Genomic DNA, 20910 nt, shown 5'->3' with positions numbered 1-20910 from the left:
ATTGTTCATTTTAAAGCCTATCAACCGGACTTCACGTGGGGAGATCGAACATAAAAAACGTCGCCAGGAAGAGATTCGCGGAAATCACCCAATTTATAGCTTCGCTATTTCAAACAGCCGAAGAAATTTGTCATTCAGATTTGGTTTATACTTTTTTCCATCCGTTATTAAGGGATCAAACGTCTGAACAACGATGTAAAAAAGTTAAAGGTGAGTTATTTTTTTTTTTTTAATTAAATTAATTAATTTTTTTAAATTGATTTAGATCGCCGGATTGAAGAAAAAAGTGAAATTGGTCGATTAAAAGGCCAATTAAAATTGTCGTTACATTTTCAAAGGGGTGTCTTTCGAGTTATGGTCCATCACGCTCGCGGTTTACCTTTATTGGGTAATAATCAAGAACCCAATACTTACGTGAAAGTTTATTTACAACCGGATCAAGGAAAAACCACCAAAAGAAAAACGAAAGTTGTCAGGAGAAATTGCCATCCGAGTTTTATGGAAACGGTTTGATCGAGTTAATTATTAAATTATATTTAAAAATAAATTAATTTTTTTTTAGCTGGAATATCGAATGTCTTTGGATATTATCATGGAAAGAACTTTAAGAGCAACAGTTTGGAATTATGATCCGCTTCAAGAAAACGAATTTTTAGGCGGTGTTGAGTTGGAATTGAACAATTTTGATTTAAGCAAAGAAATAACTGAATGGTATTCGTTGGTTAATATCGTAAGATAATGATTTAATATTTTTCCAGATAAATAGGACTGCCATTGTGTTGTGTAACAATTTCACTGAAATCAACAAGAAAATATTTCTTATCTTTTTTATTTTGGTGCTAGTTCAACCTTGGAATTTATTAATTAATTAATCAACAGAAAGAAACACCAATAATAGTAATAATATTAATAAGTTAATTAAATTTAACTATGTCGATTATTGAATTAATTTGATCTAATTTGTGTTATGTTACTCTTCCTTCTTTATACAGGGTGTTTTTCTTTCTTTATATGTGTTTTTTGTCTAGACTTGCCTGTGATTAGCTTTTTTTCATGTTTTAGTAATTGTAATCTATGTAGATACTATTAATTTTATTAATTGCGTCAGTATTAGGCACAAATCGATCAATTGTTGTATTGGCAAACAAAAATTAAGTTTTTTTGTAAAAAAAAAACCTCAAGGTAAGAATTTTTCGAGGTCATTCAGAGAACAATTCTAAAACTAATTATACAGGGTGAGTTATTAGTATTCTGGCGAACCGTTTGAAAAACAAAAAAATAATTTATACAAAATTACGTAAAATTATTTTCACTTATACAGAGTGTTCCATTTAAGCTTAGCGGAGAGTACATAAATTTATTTAAATGGAACATCCTGTATATTTTATGATATCATGAATACAACTAAATTTGTTTATACAACCGTATATGTTACTATTTCACAGCGTTCATAGTTCCTGAGATATTCAGTTGTTCTTCCAAAATGTGCCCATTACAGGATCTTATATAAAAGGATGTAAAAACGACATTTTTTCTGATTTTGCCTTGAAACTACGTCAGACAATAGATACAATATACAGGGTGTTTAAAAAGCTCAGTTACTTTTGATGTTTTTCAAATGGCGTTTTCTTAGGTTTTTTAAATGGAACACCCTGTATGTTGTGTGCTAGTTGAATTGCTCATCAAGTGCCCTTTAATTAATGATAAATATGTCATATGTCTAACTTTAATAGTTTTCCTGATATTTGGAATTTAAAGAAAAATGTGTTAGAAAATGTCATTATTGTACTGATAGAATGTAATATATTCTTTTTGTCATTTCTAAATCAGTAGTACGCATTATAAACGCAGCAACAAACTATAAACAATTACTAAATGTTGCTCAACTAGTAGGTATATTAATTTAATTAATACTTAGAAGTTGTTCAAAATGCTCTTCAAATTTTCTCGTCTACAAGCATTCATAATACGTTGTATAAAAGATCTTGAGGTATCTCTTAACATGTGCATCTTATTTTCTCTAAAGTCATAAATTATATGGCAGAACAATTGTGTATTTTATTACTTACATCTTTTTAAATCTGATAAAGAAGTACCAAGTCGCATTAAAATCTGTTATATGGCAGCAAAATTATTTTACATTATAAAATATTAATCAACTAATAAAAGGAAGAACAAAAAAACTGATAAAAATAGACAGAATATAATATTAAGTACAATAACGCATATTTTATTACACATTATTCTTTAAATTCTAAATACCAGGAAAACTACTAAAGTAAGATATGACATATTTATCATTAATTAAAGGTAATTTGATAGACAATTCAACCAGCACACAATATACAGAGTGTTCCATTTAAAAAACTTATGAAAAAGCCATTTGAAAAACATCAAAAGTAAGTAAGCTTTATGAACACGCTGTATAGCGTATTTCATATCTTTGGTTACTATCATTTATCTACTGGCTTTCACTATTATTTGACATAGTTTCAAGGCAAAAATGGAAAAAATGTCGTTTTTACATCGTTTTTAAAAAGATTCTGCAATGGACACATTTTGGAAAAACAATTGAATATCTCAGGAACTATGAACGATATGAGTTAGTAACATGCTATATAACATGATAAAATGTATAGGGTGTTCCACTTAAAAAATCTACATACTCTCCGTTACGCTTAAATGGAACATCCTGTATAAGTGAAAATAATTTTACGTAATAAACAGTGGTGAGTCAAACAACTTTTGGATACTAATAACTCACCCTGTATAATTATAGAAAAAAATTACTCCAACGTGATTTTTATCAAAATTTCTCTTACTATTCTATCTTGAGTGAGATATCACTGACTGAAATGTATACATTAATAGTTAATGAAGTACAGTGTGTTAATTAATTATCGTACCCCACGTCATCATTGCAAGTATGCAACCAATATCACAGTATAGCTATTGAAATATGCGATTTGCGTATTTGGTTGCATATTTGCAATGATGACGTCGGGTACGATCAAGGGTACGATAATTAATTAACACACTGTATGTTTTGGGGTTGATATCAATGCTTGTTTAGAGATATAACATGAGGAAAAGTTAAGGTTGTAAGGATATATATATAAAGTTTTTCAAATAACTTCGTAAAATTCTGATGATTCCACTAACATACTAATTATTAGAAGAATGCAATTGAGATCATGTTAAAATATTCATGTAACTACCATTTATAAGAGGTCTTCCTAAATGCCCCTAAATTAATAGATCCCGTACCATGTTTAAGAACAAAATTCTCTTTAACTTTCTTAACATTGCCATAATAAAATCAGTTGGAGTAATTTTTTTATTAAAGCTGAAAAATGAGGTTGTGTCCACGAAAAAGAAAAACAATTAAAAATTTACATTCCGAAATAATCATAGATTTCGAAAAAAAATCCACGCATTTTCTACTTTTTTGTTGCATTTTGATTCTTTCTTTATTTTAAAGCTGCGTATACACAAAAGTAAAACATAATCATAATAACTTTATACTTTAATAGCTGTATAGATTTTATATTTATTATACTATATGGAATTGTATTGAGTCGTTTTTTTTTTTAAAACATCAATCATTCCTTTTTAACCCTTTCGCTTAACAGTCCACTGTAGTGTACACCGCTTTTCGATTTTTTCTTAATTTTATCGAAATTTAAAAAAAAATCAAAAATTAAGAAAAAAAATAAGTAATATGTGTACCAAATTTCATAATTTTATCACGACAAATAAAAAGTCGTGACTGAAAGGGTTAACTTTTTTCCTTTTCCTTTTTATTACTCCTTTTACTATCATGGCGACTTTTTGTACCATTCTTATTCTTCTTATTTACAATTATTATCACGTGAGGTGGTTTTTGATTTTGATTAGGAATATACGGTTGAGTTGAAATAACTAATAAAATTATTAGGTCATTAAAAGGGCCGGTTGTACAATATACCGATAAACTTCCCGACAGCGTTATCTGGCAGATAAGTTAGTTTGTACTGTATTACAATGTACGAATATTTTTGTCAGTGAGATTACCGGCAGGATAACTTATCGGGTACTCAGCTGTGCCGATAAGACACTGATTATCCGCCAAATATTTATGGTTACCAAGGTTTTTATATAAAAACTTTGTATGGTTACTGCATAGGTTAACCCTTGTCTCTGGGTTAACCTATAACCAGAGCCCGGACAGTTTAGGAAAAGTGCGCCCCTCTACACAAACGAATTCCATGACAACGACGTAAGTACGTTGTTGTCACTTTTGACACCTTTTAAGTTACTCTTCAAAATTGAATTTCGAAGAGCGTACCTTAGCGAAGAACTTGCAGTGCAACATTAATTAATGAATTAATAAAGAAAATACGCACTGAATTATTCATTTTTGGTTTTATTAAATTTATTATTAATAAATTAATTATAAATTATAATTTATTTTGTGACATAAGGTATGACGTATCCGACAGCTTCGCACGCTTCGATTGAATATTGAGACTGGAGTGGGAGGCGTTTTAGGATAATTTTCCTAAACTGTCCGGACTCTGCCTATAACATTAAACGTTAACCGTATATGTACGATGTGTCAGTAGCCTGTCGTGAAAATTTTTTTAAGCATGAATTATTCTCAAAATCACAATTCAAACTTCAAAGAAAGACGTTAGCGTGACTAATCTACGGCATAAATCACTAGATAAGGTCTTGATAAGTTTATCGGCCGGATAGATATCAGGTAGATTTATTGGTATATTGTACAACCGGCCCTAAAAGTATTTCGTTAAATTAAATCTTACCATCGGGAAAAGTGTAAGTTGATGGACTACAAGATCCATTTATAGTCCATTTATTAAATGCGTCAGTATTAGGCACAAATGGATCAATTGTTGTGTTGGCAAACAAAAATTAAGTGTTTAAAAAAAAAAAACTTCAAGGCAAGAATTTTTCGAGGTTATTCATAGAACAATTCTAAAATTAATTATATAATTATAGAAAAAAATTACTCCAACGTAATTTTTATCAAAATTTCTCTTACTATTCTATCTTGAGTGAGACATCACTGACTGAAATGTATACATTAATAGTTAATGAAGTACAGTGTGTTAATTAATTATCGTACCCCACATCATCATTGCAAGTATGCAACCAATATCACAGTATAGGTATTGAAATACGCGATTTGCGTATTTGGTTGCATACTTGCAATGATGACGTCGGGTACGATAATTAATTAACACACTGTATGTTTTGGGGTTGATATCAATGCCTGTTTAGAGATATAACATGAGGAAAAGTTAAGGTTTTAAGGGTATATGTCCTAAGTTATCAGAATTATATACAAATAGATGTAAAGTTTTTCAAATAACTTCGTAAAATTCCGATGAGATGGTTTGAACCTTTTGTAGCTTTCTTACCAATTAATTACTACATATTAATAACTAGAAGAATGTAATTGAGATCGTGTTAGACTCAAAAGATTATTCATGTAACTACCATTTATAAGCGGTCTTCCTAATGTTTCGTAGCACAATAGAATTTTGAATTAATTTTAAGTAAAGGCCCAAAATGAAAACACTCGTCTGAACGACAAAGAGGTTTATTACAAAAATGACAAGGTATTTATATAAACAAGTTGCATTAAAAAAAGCGGAAGAAACGAATACGTTCAAAAATATTAAAATAAACGTGAAACGTGTACAATTATATAATTAAAACATTAAACAAAATTGAAATAAAAAAATTAACACATCATGAACAATCCAGAAGAAATAAATAGAAAATACAAATTAGAAATTAATTGAACTGACCCTTACTCGAAACTATACAAAAAACACTGAAAAAATAAATATGAACGAAATTTTAAACACCTAAGTCCCCAAATTATTAGATCCTGTACAATGTTTAAGAACAAAATTCTCTTTAACTTTCTTAACATTGCCATAATAAAATCAGTTGGAGTAATTTTTTTATTAAAGCTGAAAAATGAGGTTGTGTCCACGAAAAAAAAAACAATTAAACATTTACATTCCGAAATAATCATAGATTTCGAAAAAAAATCCACGCCTTTTCTACTTTTTTGTTGCATTTTTATTCCTTCTTTATTTTAAAGCTTTATACTTTAATAGTTGTATACATTTTATATTTATTATACTATATGGACGTCGCTTTATAAAAAAAAACATCAATCATTTCTTTTTAATCTTCTCCTTTTCCTTTTTATTGCACCTTTTATTATTATGGCGACTTTTGTACCATTCTTATTCGTATTTACAATTATAATACCGTGAGGTGGTTTTTGATCAGGAATATACGGTTGAGTTGGAATAACTAATAAATTAATTAGGCTTTTAAAAATATTTCGTTAAATTAAATCTTACCATCGGGAAAAGTGTAAGTTGATGGACTATAAGATCCATATGAAGTTGTTGGTTTAGTTGAGGAGGTTGTTTCATCTGGTTCCGTTGGAATCGTAGGCTCAGTTGTTGATTTCTCAAAAACTAAAAGTTATTTTTCAAAACGGGTTGGTTCATTGGAAAGAGGATACTTTTATTAACACTTTGGGAACTTGCACAGTCAATTCCAAGAAATGGATTTTATACGAATTTTTTAAATTTAATCGGCGTAAATTGTAAAATTCAAAAAATTGTCGATTATTTCAAAAATTTATTTTTCAAGAACCAAAAGTGATTTTTCAAAATGGCTTGTTGCATTAAAAAGAGGATACTTTAATTAATAATTGGTGATATTTCCACAAGGATTCTTCAAGAAATTAATTTTATAGCGAATTTTGGAAGTTATCGATGAAAATTACAACATCGAAAATTTGACCAAAACTTTAAATATTGTTTTCTTAAAAACTAAAAGTTATTTTTCAAAACGGGTTGGTTCATTGAAAAGAGGACACTTTTATTAACAGTTTGGAAAATTTTCATACTCATATTCCAAGAACTTGATTTTATACGAATTTTGAAAACGTAATCGGCGAAAATTGCAAAACTCGAAAAATTGTCGATCATTTCAAAAATTTATTTGTCAAGAACTAAAAGTGATTTTTCAAAACGGCTTGTTGCATTAAAAAGAGGATACTTTAATTAATAATTGGTGATATTTCCACAAGGATCTCTCAAGAAATTAATTTTATAGCGAATTTTGAATGTTATCGATGAAAATTGCAACATCGAAAATCTTATCAAAACTTCAAATATTGTTTTCTCAAAAACTAAAAGTTACTTTTCAAAACGGGTTAATTTATTGGAAAGAGGACACTTTTATTAACACTTTGGGAAATTTTCATACTCATATTCCAAAAAATGGATTTTATACAAATTTTTAAAACTTAATCGGCAAAAATTGCAAAATTCGAAAAAATTGTTGATCATTTCAAAAATTTATTTCTCAAAAACTAAAAGCGATTTTTCAAAACGGCTTGTTGCATTAAAAACAGGCTACTTTAATTAATAATTGGTGATATTTCCACAAAGATCCTTCAAGAAATTAATTTTATAGCGAATTTTCAAAGTTATCGATGAAAGTTGTAACATCGAAAATTTTCTCTAAACTTCAAATATTGTGTTCTCAAAAACTAAATGTTATTTTTCAAAACGAATTGGTTCATTGCAAAGAGGACACTTTTATTAACATTTTGGGAGATGTTCATACTCATATTCCAAGAAATTGATTTTATACGAATTTTTAAAACTTAATCGGCGAAAATCACAAAGTTTGAAAAAATTATCGATTACATATTTCAAAAATTTATTTCTCATGAATTAAAAGTGATGTTTCAAAACGGCTTGTTGCATTAAAAAGAGGATACTTTAATTAATAATTGATGATATTTCCACAAGGATCCTTTAAGAAATTAGTTTTATAGCGAATTTTAAAAGTTATCGATGAAAATTGCAGCATCGAAAATTTTATCAAAACTTCAAATATTGTTTTCTCAAAAACTAAAAGTTATTTTGCAAAATGGATTGGTTTATTGGAAAGAAGGAAGACACTTTTATTAACACTTTGAGAAATTTGCATACTCATATTCCAAGAAATGGATTTTATACGAATTTTTAAAACTCGTCGATTTTTTTGTTGCATTTTTATTCTTTTTTTATCTTAAAGCTGCGTATACACAAAAGAAAACATAATCATAATAACTTTATACTTTATAGCTGTATAGATTTTATATTTATTATACTATATGGAATTGTATTGAATTATTTTTTTTTTACATAAATCATTCCTTTTTAATCTTCTCCTTTTCCTTTTTATTACTCCTTTTATTATCATGTCGACTTTTTGTACCATTCTTATTCTTCTTATTTACAATTATTATCACCTGAGGTGGTTTTTGATTTTGATCAGGAATATACGGTTGAGTTGGAATAACTAATAAATTAATTAGGTCATTAAAAATATTTCGTTAAATTAAATCTTACCGTCGGGAAAAGTGTAAGTTGATGGACTATAAGATCCATCTGAAGTTGTTGGCTTAGTTGGTTTTGGTGTTTTAGTTGAGGAGGTTGTTTCATCTGGTTCCGTTGGAATCGTAGGCTCGGTTGTTGATGGTCGGGGAATCTTACTTTTTTTATAAATCCAATCTAAATATTGCGAAACGTCCGTGTAAACCCCCGGATGACCCGGTTTTGCGCAACCTTCACCAAAAGAAACAACACCTAGAAGAATGTATTTGCTATCAGGTGCTAATATCGTTAATGGACCTCCACTATCGCCCTATAAATAAAAATAATAATAAAAAAGACAAATATTAATATTATTATTTACTTGGCAAGCATCAACTTTTCCTTCTAAATACCCAGCGCAAAAAGCTCCAATTAGCGGAGTTTTTGAAGGATCTTGACCGGGATCGGTTAATGTTTTCTTACAAACATCATCAGAATAAATTAAAATCCTTGCTTCTTTAGCTAGACAAGTTATATTTCTGTCATTAAATACTTGATCTCCTAATCCGGTTATAAGACCTTCTTTTGGACGTGTGTTGGAGTTATAAACTACAAAAATCATTACTTTTTATCAAAATTCAAATTTATATTAATTTACCTTTAGTTGGAAGACAACATGGCATAAATTTATTAGTATCAACTTTTTTCTTTAACTTTAAAAGGGATATATCATAATAATCCCCCTTTTTATCGTATTTTTCATGAATCCACACTTTAGCAAGTTTTTTACGTTGTTGTGTTGGCTCGTGGGTGTTGCAAATATTATAAACACCAAAAATTGGTTTTAGGACGTTTTCTAATTTTATTTTACCAGCTCTAATTTTTAAAGTAACCAAATAATTTTATTTATTATTAAATAAACAAATAAATTTCTTACGAAGCTTGATCAAAAAAATCTTCGTAACAATGTGCAGCAGATACAATGTATTTTTCGTGTATCAAAGTACTTCCACAATAAATTTCACCCTCCCTGGTTAAAGCAACATACCAGGGATACTTAAAATACCCAACTTCAACTCCTCCAACAATTTTTTGATCCAAATTCTTTTGCTGTTTCAAAAACGTCCCATTGGGAATACCACATTTTGTTTGTGAATCTAAAAATAACATGGTTATTTTTTTTGGTGGAAAAAGTTAGTTGAAGGATTTCTCACTAATCACTCCTAAGTTTAGTAAAAAAAATAAAACTAAACGCCAATCCCACATGTTGTGTGTGGAAAAAACGTTTTTAAAGTTGGTGTGTCGTTGTTTTCCTAGCTACATTCCAACTAAAACAATAATGTATACGTATAGTTATGATAAGAATGGTATTCAAAGAATTAGGTCTCGTCATTGACATCATTTTTTTTTTATTAAAAATCTTTTCAAGTTAGATTTTATTATTCACATTTTTTAGTTGTTATAATTTCTTTTTATACTTTGCGTTTTTTATCGTTACTCAATGAATACAATGTAAAAAATTAAAAACATTCATTTTGCAACCTATTTATTGCAAGCTGTTTTAAATGCAAAGAAATGTAATTAATGTAAATGTAATTTTTTTTAATCATTTTGGCCGTTCCTTCTTTTCCTGTTATAATTTATTTATTCAAATTTATTTTCAGCTTATTAAGGATTCATTTTATTATAGAAGATCAATTCATCCTCGAGAGATGTGGCTGTCTCCTAGATACCGTGATGGATCTATATAGTAAATGAAGGACTTCGTTATTTTGGTAAAGAAAGAAATCATTCCAACTGCTATATTGAACCGTATTGTCCTCAGTTCGTCTTAGAATCTACCCTCTTTTTTCAAAGATGGTTATCACTAATCTCATCTTGAATGGAATGCTCGTATAATCATGAAAGAAAGTCATGCAAAGTTATATATGGCCATTATAAAGAGCAGCATGATAGGATCTTATACAGAACAGCATATATTCACAAATCAGTGAATTCAACATCGTTTGGCATATTCGAATTTTTAAGAATGCCATTTTGCCTCAAAAATGTATATTCAATATTGAATCCCTTTCATCTAATTATTCTTCGTCTGAAGTCGTACGAGCAGCCCAAGTCAAAGATGAGGAGTTAAACCATTTTTTACATAATCAATTTTCGAACAATCCTTCATACCAATTGTTTCTTCAAATGGTTGTGAACGCGTGAAATCTGCGCAATAAGACGATGTCGCACTTAATGTTATAGTCATGTGGGAGCAACAAATTCGCAATGCTACTTTACAAGACAGAATGCTCCTGAACAGCAACATCTGATGATAGTGTCTAATCAGGTAACCCAAAGGTACAAAGGAAATTGCAAATCACCTCGTGTACAGGGTGTCCAAATTTCGATGGGTTTGCAGGGTATCTCAGTTATTATGAAAGATAGAAAGTTACGGCTTTCGCGAACCTGACCTACTTTTTTGTGAAACTTACAATGGCGCAAACCAAATTTTCATAGCCCTCTTCGTTTTTGATATACAGGGAGTGTTTCAAAATTTACGATTTTCAGACATCTCCTATATCTCGGCTATCCGAAAACGGAAACACGGGTTCTAATAGATTTTTTCACGTAGAATCCAATGGTGCACGTAGAATTTTTCTAGTCATCACGGTTTGTGAGTTATAAAGAGTTAAGTATTTTAGAAGTTGAGTATTCAGTATTTGGGTTGTGTTTATAACTCAAAAACCGTGATGACTAGAAAAATTCTACCTGCACCATTGGATTCCACGTGAAAAAATCTATTAGAATCCGTTTTTAGTTTTTTACTGAGTTTCCGGATAGCCGAGATACAGGAGGTGTCTGAAAATCGTAAATTTCAAACACTCCCTGTATATCAAAAACGAAGGGTTATGAAAATTTGGTTTGCGCCAGTGTAAGTTTCACAAAAAAGTAGCTCAGGTTCGCGAAAGCCGCAACTTTGTAACATTCATAATAACTGAGATACCCTGCAAATCCATCGAAATTTGGACACCTGTACATTACAATTCTTAAAATTATACAGGGTGTTAATAAACAAACTTTACACACGCTGGCAGGTGATAGTAGAGATAAAAACAAGAAAAAAATCCTAATACACATAGGTCCAATACTCATTGGTTTTCGAGATATGGAATTTTAAAATTTTTATTGTCAGCTTTAAATTTGAATGCGATATCGCGTTACCATTAACGCGATAAAACAACAGCCGCAGAAACTGCATGGCAATAAACATTTTGTGACTTATTCTTATTTAAGCTAGCTTATTTTCGCAATGGTTCAATTTACATTTGCGGAATACGCCGATATGCAGAAAAAAATCCTAATACACATAGGTCCAATACTCATTTATTTTCCGAGATACGGCTTTTACAAAAAAAAAATTACAACACGCAACGCATTTAGCACACTCGTTATCGCGGAATATTTTCAAACTGTCGTCCTTCCTCTTGTAAACAAAGTTGCACTCGTTGTCGAAGATAATTACGCACTCGATTGAAAACAGTTTGATTTCTTAGTTGCTGACAACCACTACTATTCTCTGCCAAAGTTCATCTTCTGTATAAACTTCCGTGGCATAAACAATACCTTTTAAATGTCCCCAAACAAAAAAATCTATTGGCGTTAGATCAGGAGATCTTGGTGGCCACGCGACAGGTCCTCCACGACCAATCCATCTGTTTTTGAATCGTTCGTTTAAATAGTTTCTTACGTTTAGCGAATAGTGGGCTGGAGCTCCATCATGCATAAAATACATGTTTCTAATAACGTCTAATGGCACATCTTCCAGTAACTCGTTTAAATTGTCACGCAGAAAGTTCAAGTAGATTTGACCATTTAACCGATTCGGTAAACGAAATGGTCCAACTAAAAAATCACCCACAATGCCGGACCAGACATTTATCGAAAATCCAAATTGATGGTTTCTAACATGAGTTGCGTGCGGATTTTCATCAGACCAAACATGCATATTGTGGAAATTAAAAACTCCATCACGCGTAAAACAGGCTTCGTCTGTAAACAAAATCTTCCCAAGCAAATCTGGATTTAAATTACATTCATGTATCAGCCATTGGCAAAATTGGATACGGGGACGGCAGTCCGTCTTTAACCGTAGATGATGAATCTTCTGTAAGTGATACGGATGAAGTAATTGTTCTTTAAGGGTCTGCCAAACAGATACAGGACGTGGGGATTATTATCTACAGCTTGCAAAATATTATCTTCGGTGTTTGGCGTGCGGACTGTACGAGGTTTGCCAGTGTCTGATTTTTTCGGCTTAAAGCATCCTGTTTCTCTGATCCTACGGTCGACTTCTTGAAAGGTTGGATGAGATGGAATATGCCTCGTAGGATATCTCTGCTGGTAAATTCGTCTAGCTTCACGCGAATTTCGACTAGCTTCGCCATAACATAAATGCATATCGGCGTATTCCGCAAATGTAAATTGAACCATTGCGAAAATAAGCTAGCTTAAATAAGAATAAGTCACAAAATGTTTATTGACATGCAGTTTCTGCGGCTGTTGTTTTATCGCGTTAATGGTAACGTGAGTTCCTAAAGTGAGTTCCTAGGTTCAATTCACGTCTCTTTATGGTTTTTGATACAATTTTAGAAACACAGGAATAATGGAAAAGTCATGTGAAGTTATCTTTAAACGTGAAGCGAAGGAAGCGTTACGGGGAAGGCATGCCGGATCATCTCAAAAAGGCTGACGAACTGAATGACTTTTTTATTGATGGGGTCACGAGTATTACCGACAGTATACCTGCGGGAGATAATTTGGATTTGTACAGTGATACTTCTTTTTCTGATAGAAACTTTGAATTCTCCACGATTGAGGTTGGCACTGTGCGTGATAATAATAATAATAATAATTATAATAATAATAATATTCTTTATTATCCCAACGGATTACAATCCAATAAAGAGATAATATTATATAAATCAACAATAATCAATTCTAAAAGAAAAGATGAAATAAGACAAACAATAAAAAAAAACAAAAAAGATAAACAAAAAAAGAAAATCAAGAACAAGCTGTCACTCGACCGAATTTGCTGCACGCATTAGTTTGTTTATTGGAGAGTTTAGCCCAATATTGGTGTTAGCACAATTTGGCATATAGGCACTATAAACTCGCGCATTTATCCGCGGCACCCTCACATTCAATTGAGCTAGTATTTCCGATGCAACTAGCACACCCGACATCACACCGCGCACAAACCTCGCAGACAACAATCTTCTACGGTCCTCAAGGCTCTGGAGGCCATATCGTTGTAGCAGATTTATATAGCTTAGTTCTCCTCTAGGTGGATAATACCCAGAATCGAGGTAGTGGATAAACCTAATGAACTTCTTCTGTACTTTATCGATGGTGGCAATGTGCGTTAAATAAGATGGGGTCCACACAATGCAGCAATATTCAAGTTTACTCCGTACCAGCGTAGAATAAAGATCTATTATTGTTTTTAAATTCGTAAACTCCAACGTATTTCTAGTGATAAACCCTAACGTTCTGAGGGCACCAACCGATGTTCTGTCGATATGTTCATTGAAGGACAAAGTGCCATCAAACCACACTCCAAGATCCTTTACTGTTGAGATACGCAACAAGTGATCCACTCCAAGCACATAATCGAAAACTATGGTATTACGTTTTTGACTGTATGTCATTACCTGACATTTAAGAGTATTTAAAGCTAATTTGTTCTCAGAACACCATGAATAAAGTTTATCTAAATCTAACTGGAGTGATTCACAGTGCTGCTCACAACTAATAGATCTAAATAGTTTCAGGTCGTCTGCGTATAAGAGTGAATTCGTGTTGAAAATCGCAGGTAAATCATTTATATAAATGTTGAACAGCAAAGGGCCAAGTATAGATCCCTGGGGTACGCCACCAGTAACATGAATCTGTCTTGACTTCATACCACTTAACTCAACGTATTGTCTGCGATTGGATACCTACGATACTAGGTGTCGTGTGAGAAAGTGATCACATCCAAATCTCCACAACTTTTCGGCCAACAAATCATGATCCAAGCAATCAAAAGCCCGAGAAAAGTCGGTGTATATCACATCCACCTGCTCTCGACAATCTAATGTATTCGATACGTACTGAGTGAAACTGAGTAGGTTGGTGGCTGTGGATCTACCTTTGCAAAACCCATGTTGTTGGTCACATATACGGGCGATATTATCGATGCCTTTAAGTCCTCTTCAGCAGGTTTAGATGGTATCAGTTCTTATATGTTAAAATTATGCTGCCCTACGGTGCTTCCATACGTTACGCATATTATTAACACCTGTTTAATTGAGGGTACGGTGCCAGAATGTTGGAAACATGCTATTGTAAAACCCATTCCAAAAAAATCTGAACCTTCTTCTTTCGGTGATTTTCGACCCATCAGCATCCTCCCTTTTCTTTCTAAGGTGTTTGAGAGAGTCATTCAGCGTCAGCTAACACATTTTGCCAACCTATATGACGTTTTTCCTGCTACGCAATCTGGCTTCAGGGAGGGATACAGCTGCACAACTGCAATGTTGGCTGTCACAGACGACATCATGGCGGCCACTGACAGGGGTGATATTACTATAATGACGTTGCTAGACTATAGTAGGGCGTTTGATACGGTCAACCATTGCACTTTGTTAAAAATTTTTAGATTTGTTGGACTTGGTTCGTGCGTACTGCGGCTCATTCATGATTATTTGTCTAATCTTTCTCAAACAGTTAAAATAGATAGTCTGTTGTCTACTGCCAGGCCAGTTGTGCATGGTGTCCCACAGGGGTCAATTCTTGCGCCGATTTTATATACGCTATACACCAGCTTTATTTTATAATCTATCAAATTTAATAAATTTCGTATGTATGCAGACGACATTCAACTTTATTACAGCTTTAAGGCTGACGATTACAATGCGGCGAAAGAGAGAATTAACTTGGATCTTCAAACTTTGTGGGTTACCTCGAACATGCATCAATTGAAACTGAATCCTGGAAAGTCTGCGGTCGTAATGTTTGGTAATAGGCGTATCTGCTCGGACCTGAAAAACTTACTACCAATTACTGTTGGTGGTTGCACGCTTCCTTTTGTAGAAGGATCTAAAAGTTTAGGCCTTTCTCTTTCAAATGATTTTAGATATGCAGCTCAAGTGAGTCGGTATGTAAAAAACGCGTACTCGAGTTTGCGTATGCGGTATCCTCACAGATCATACCTTCCTGTTAATTTGAAGAAAAGGTTATGCGAGACTCTTGTTTTATCTCAGTTCAACTACCTGGTGCCAGTTTATCATCCTGCGATTTGTGTTTCGGATGCAAAACGCATTCAGTTGGTGCAAAATAACTGCCTACGGTATATCTACAATATACATAAATTCGATCATATAACACACAAATTGACGGACGCGGGATGGTTGTCAATGGGTAACAGAAGGCAGCTCCACACACTAATATTTTATAAGAAATTAATAACAGGAAAAACACCTAAGTATTTATTCAATAAAATTCGGTTTAATTCTACGGTTGGCGGTCGTAATACGAGAGGGAGTTGTTGCACATATCTTCCTTACCACAGAACTTCTATGTTTCGCCGTTCCTTTTCGTATCACATATATATAAGTCGTACAATGATCTCCCGGATCAAGGTTTATATATTAAAGGTTGTCTAAGTTCCTATGCTGCAATACTTTGATTTTAGTTTGTAGTTTAACGGTTTGCCAAATTTATTTTTTTTGTATATTCAGTGTTTGATTTTTACTAATAGAAGTACGTAATAAGGCTACAACGCATAAATCTGGAATTAATAATTTCAATTTTCTTGTAATCTATTATTATTCGAGGGGACGATGAAAGATCAGGAGTTGTTCCTGAATTGCCTCCTCGCGTTTGTGCAAGAATAGTATGTAAACTTTGATTTTCTTTTCTGTTTTTGTAAGTATTTGTTATGTTTTTTTTCCTTTTCTTGCACAATAAACGATTTATTTATTTATGTGTTCCCGGATATTACTCCATATTTTTTTTTTCTGGCCAGACGACATTTACATTATAATAATTTCTGAATAGCCCATTTACTTTTGTCTCTTATAAGATTTTGATTACATAAGTGGTTAAGCCAGAAAAAAGGTATTTGTAAATATTTGCAAGACTTGTTTACTCCATTGTAGTTACAAAAGTTACCTCAATTGCAATTTATCTTTAACGTGAATACAATATTCTTAATTGATCAAAAGCATGGGAATTCAATGATTCTTCATTGATCGAAAAGCATACACTGTTAGGAAAAAAACGTAGCCGTATTTAGCTGTTTCAGTACTAGAAAGAAAAACTTTTAATCAATTCTAAGAAACAAAAGGTAACAATAAACTCAACAAATACAAACACAACAAGTAGGAAATATTTACAAAAATTATTCAAAATGATCGCCGTTTTTCAAAAAACATAAATTTGCTCGTCGTAAAAAGTTAAATTCAACTCTGTCCATTGTTTCGCGATTATTTAATGTATTATTATTAATGCTAACAAAAATGTTCTTCATAATTCCTCTTCACTATCAATTGTAGAGGTATAAACTTTTGACTTCAATGCCCCCCAGAGAAAATAACCACACGGTGTAAGGTCTGGTAATCTTGCTGGCCATTTTATTGGGGCATCAGCTCTCCTTCCAATCCTTCGACTAGGATATTGTTGGTTCGCGACGAAGTAATAAAGGTAAATTTTCTAACAAATGCGGCAACGACTGTCTTAATAAATTTAAATAAACTTCGCCATTTAACCGATTTGGTATTATTACCGGTCAATGATGTTATCGCCAATAATTCCAGCCCAAACATTGACTTTGAATTGATGCTAATGATGGACTGCTGTGATCATCTGTCAATAAAATCCTTCTACTAAAATGTGCGTCGTGGATTCTTTCAATTTGTATGAGTTGGCAGAAAGTCAAACGCATTTCATGATCCACAGGTAAAAGCTCTTACACTTTTTGAAGGTGGTATAATTGTTCTATGGACAAAATCTTTAGAGAACATCTTTACATCTTCTGCCACAATTTCAAGAACCCTTTTTTCATGTTAACTGACAGTTAAATGCAAAGCATACTAGAGTTATGTTTTATCATTACAATAACACATACATATCCTTTTGTTTCTTAGAATTGATTAAAAGTTTGTCTTTGTCGTACGGAATCAACTAAATACGGCTACGTTTTTTCCTAACACTGTATGCTTTGAGGATCATTGAATGCCCACGCTTTTGATCAATTAATGATATTGTATTCAGGTTAAACATAAATTGAGACTAGTTGAAATCAGTGCCAACTACGATGAGGTAACTTTTGTAACTGCAAAGACGTAAACAAGGCTTGCAGATATTCGAAAATACCTTTTTTCTGGCTTAACCACTCATGTAATCAAAATCTTATAAGAGACAAAAACGGTTTAGAACTAAATAGGCTATTCAGAAATTGTAATAATGTAATTGTCGCCTGGCCACAAAAAAAAATGGAGTAATATCCGGTGAACACATGACTTTTCCATCATTCCTGTGTTTCTAAAATTGTATCAAAAACCATAAAGAGACGTTAATTGAACCTAGGAACTCACTTCTGAAAAATGGTTTCAATTGATTTACGCGTTTTCGAGTTATAAAAAATAAAAGAATTTTTGTTGCTAACTTTGAAGTCCTCTAACGGCGAAACGAAGTAACTTTGGATATAGATAACTTAACTTAAATCGACTTATTTTGAGCCAAAGAATCTGTGGTCTTCCGTTGTACACGCATTTCGGAGACACCCTGTATATTGTAATGGTGTACACTATAGTGATGGAACGGATAGTGATTTTGCGAAAAGCCGGATACCGGATATTCGGTATCCCCTTCGGCTGGATATCCGGTTATCCGGCATTTCTATCCGGCCATTATGGTTATAATTTTTAGTGCATTTCTGAATTTTCTCTTAACTTTAAAAAGAGGATACTTTAATTAATAATTGGCGATATTTCCACAAGGATCCTTCAAGAAATGAATTTTATAGCGAATTTTGAAAATTATTGATGAAAATTGCAACATCAAAAATTTTGTCGAAACTTCATAAATTGTTTGATAAAGGACTCCATTGTTGACTTCGGTCAGTAATGTTAAATATAAAAAATTAAAAATTCCGAAGAATGAAATTTATTTGTTCTCAACTACCGGTTTCGGAAAAAGTTTCCGTCATCAGGTAGTTGCTACAAAACATGAGTAAAAAATTGTTTTAATTCACAAAAACACAAACATGAGATAATTACTTACCGTCAATTAATAGCGACTGCGTGGTATAATAATTTCGGATGTTAAAATTTTCCACTTTTGAATTTCTCCCAGCATTGTTAAATTTTAGTGATGGGCATAATCGAATGACCATAATCGATTAACCGATTATATACGATCATTCGAGATAATAAAATAATCGAATGACATAATCGAATAAAATAATCGATTATTTTTCCATTCGATTATTTTTTCATTCGATGTTGAAAGTTAAAACAAACTTCTATACATATAAAATATTGACTGACATACTACTTCAAGGCTGTTTTGGGAATTTACCGACTTCTCTGAATGTCTCATTTAGTAGAATCCACGTTTTATGTTTGTATTCATTACTAGTTGTTTAATATGAAGTAAAAAAAGAATGATTATTTGATTCTCCATGATAATATGGAGGATGGTCAGTCAAAATACATATTTCAAAGAAAATATTTATTGCACTATAATATATTACTATTTAAAAACATGATTTCGTTGATCATATTGCTGCTTAACCTACTCCTTCTGTCCTTTGTTAACTCGCCTGCTTTTGAGAATACCCTCTCAGATGGCACTGATGTTGCTGGCACGCAGAGGTACTTATTTGCAAGTTTATATAGTTCCGGGAACATCTCCTTCTTGGACTCCCAAAAGTCTAAAGGATTCAGCTTCTTATCTATCAATGGTAGGTCTAGGTACTGCTTTATTTGTGCTTCGGCAGAATGTGTAGGTGTGGACGCGCTGAATTCCTGCTTAGCCTTTATATCAAAATGCTCCCAAAGTAAACTAGCTTGGTTCTCGCTGGAATCTAAAATTTATATTCAAATATACTCTATTATCGAACTATTGCAATAACAAACAAAAAAAAACTTTTGCACAGATTTTTGAAGACTCAACATAACCCAATCTCCTCAATAGGATATCATGAAAATTAGTTTGCGATATCTATCCCGTGGAAGTTATTGGTTATGCATTCTCAACAGCGTGTTGGACACCACGAATTAAGGAACTTTAATGATAATGGACAACGTTATATATTTTTCTCCCGACAACTCGGAAGTCATAGCTTCAATAGGTTTTAAAATACATATGCAGTCTTTAATTAGTGCCCAGTCTTCCGATGACAAAAGTGAAGGTGATCCGGGAAGATTGGACATTGCTGCTGACAACGGAACTTTTAATTCCTCTAATCTTTGCATCATCGCCAAGCAAGAATTCCATCTTGTTGAAACGTCCTGTTTCACTTTTAGCAGAGGAAGTTTCATTTGATCCTGCATTTCGGCCAGTTCACCAGATGCTACAGTGCTTCTTTTAAAGTGTCCCACAATATTTTTGCATTTCTCGAGCAATTGCTGTAGATCTGCATGTTTGAGGGTGTCCATGGTACATAGGTTCAACGTATGTGCTATGCAGGGTTGGTGAGTCTTATTGAGATGAACAGTGATAGCGTTTCTCATATTTGAAGCGTTATCTGTTACAATACAGTGAACTTTTTCAAAGATATCCTGCTTATAAAATAATCGATTAATAATCAAATAATCGATTATTCATATATCTCGATTATGCCCATCACTATTAAATTTACAAGAAAATGTTACGATAAACTTACGCGTTAAAATTATGTTAAAAATTAAAAAACAAGATCAGAAAATTCTTCAAATATTGTTTTCTCAAAAACTAAAAGTTATTTTTCAAAACGGGTTGGTTCATTGGAAAGAGGACACTTTTATTAACACTTTGGGAAATTTTCATGCTCATATTCCAAGAAATTTATTTTATACGAATTTTAAAACATAGTTGCTAGGTTAGATCGTGGATTGCACGTAGAAATAACCTAGGTGCGCCTAGTACTTTAATTAGAGAATTATGCCATGGAGATCATTAAGCATTTTTTAATCATTTAAGAATGACGGAAGAGAGCTTCATGTTTTTGTTGAGGCAAGTATCCTCTAAAATACAAAAACAATATATGCAAGCGACTTTAACATTTTTGGCCTCTCGAGATTCTTTTACATCATTACAATATATGTATCGTTTCCCAAAAAGCACATTTTTTTTTGCTTTTGGAGAGGGTTCGTCAAAATTAGGAACAGTTTTCTTCATAATTTTAACTATCCTTCTGACAGCTTCATTTCGTGCTTGTCGATCCTTATATTGTGGAATTTTCTGAATCCACAAACAAGGATATTGTTCA

At 32.3% G+C, this 20910-nt stretch overlaps 2 protein-coding genes across 2 annotated transcripts in view; one reads left to right on the top strand and one right to left on the bottom strand.

The window, feature by feature from the left end:
* Positions 1-3573, top strand: part of LOC111414330 (phosphatidylinositol-4-phosphate 3-kinase catalytic subunit Pi3K68D) — a 38920-nt gene extending 35347 nt beyond the window's left edge. The window contains exons 21-23 of the mRNA XM_071195132.1: positions 17-210; positions 266-507; positions 563-3573. Of these exons, the coding sequence (XP_071051233.1) occupies positions 17-210; positions 266-507; positions 563-739 (613 nt within the window). The 3' untranslated portion in view covers positions 740-3573. The remainder of the gene's footprint in view (positions 1-16; positions 211-265; positions 508-562) is intronic.
* Positions 3574-8085: 4512 nt separating this feature from the next.
* On the bottom strand, positions 8086-9740 carry LOC111414335 (serine protease 1-like). The gene is made up of 6 exons (XM_071194848.1): positions 9620-9740; positions 9343-9562; positions 9064-9281; positions 8788-9014; positions 8442-8736; positions 8086-8391 (listed from the first exon to the last, which is right to left on the bottom strand). The coding sequence occupies exons 1-6, from the start codon at positions 9669-9671 to the stop codon at positions 8240-8242; spliced, it is 1164 nt and encodes a 387-aa protein (XP_071050949.1). The 5' UTR covers positions 9672-9740; the 3' UTR covers positions 8086-8239.
* Between the last annotated feature and the right edge of the window lie 11170 nt (positions 9741-20910).

Source organism: Onthophagus taurus, chromosome 3, assembly GCF_036711975.1.
Source record: "Onthophagus taurus isolate NC chromosome 3, IU_Otau_3.0, whole genome shotgun sequence".
NCBI lineage: Eukaryota > Metazoa > Arthropoda > Insecta > Coleoptera > Scarabaeidae > Onthophagus > Onthophagus taurus.
Note: the sequence above shows the minus strand (reverse complement) of the source record. Positions and strands in the feature narration are given on the sequence as shown.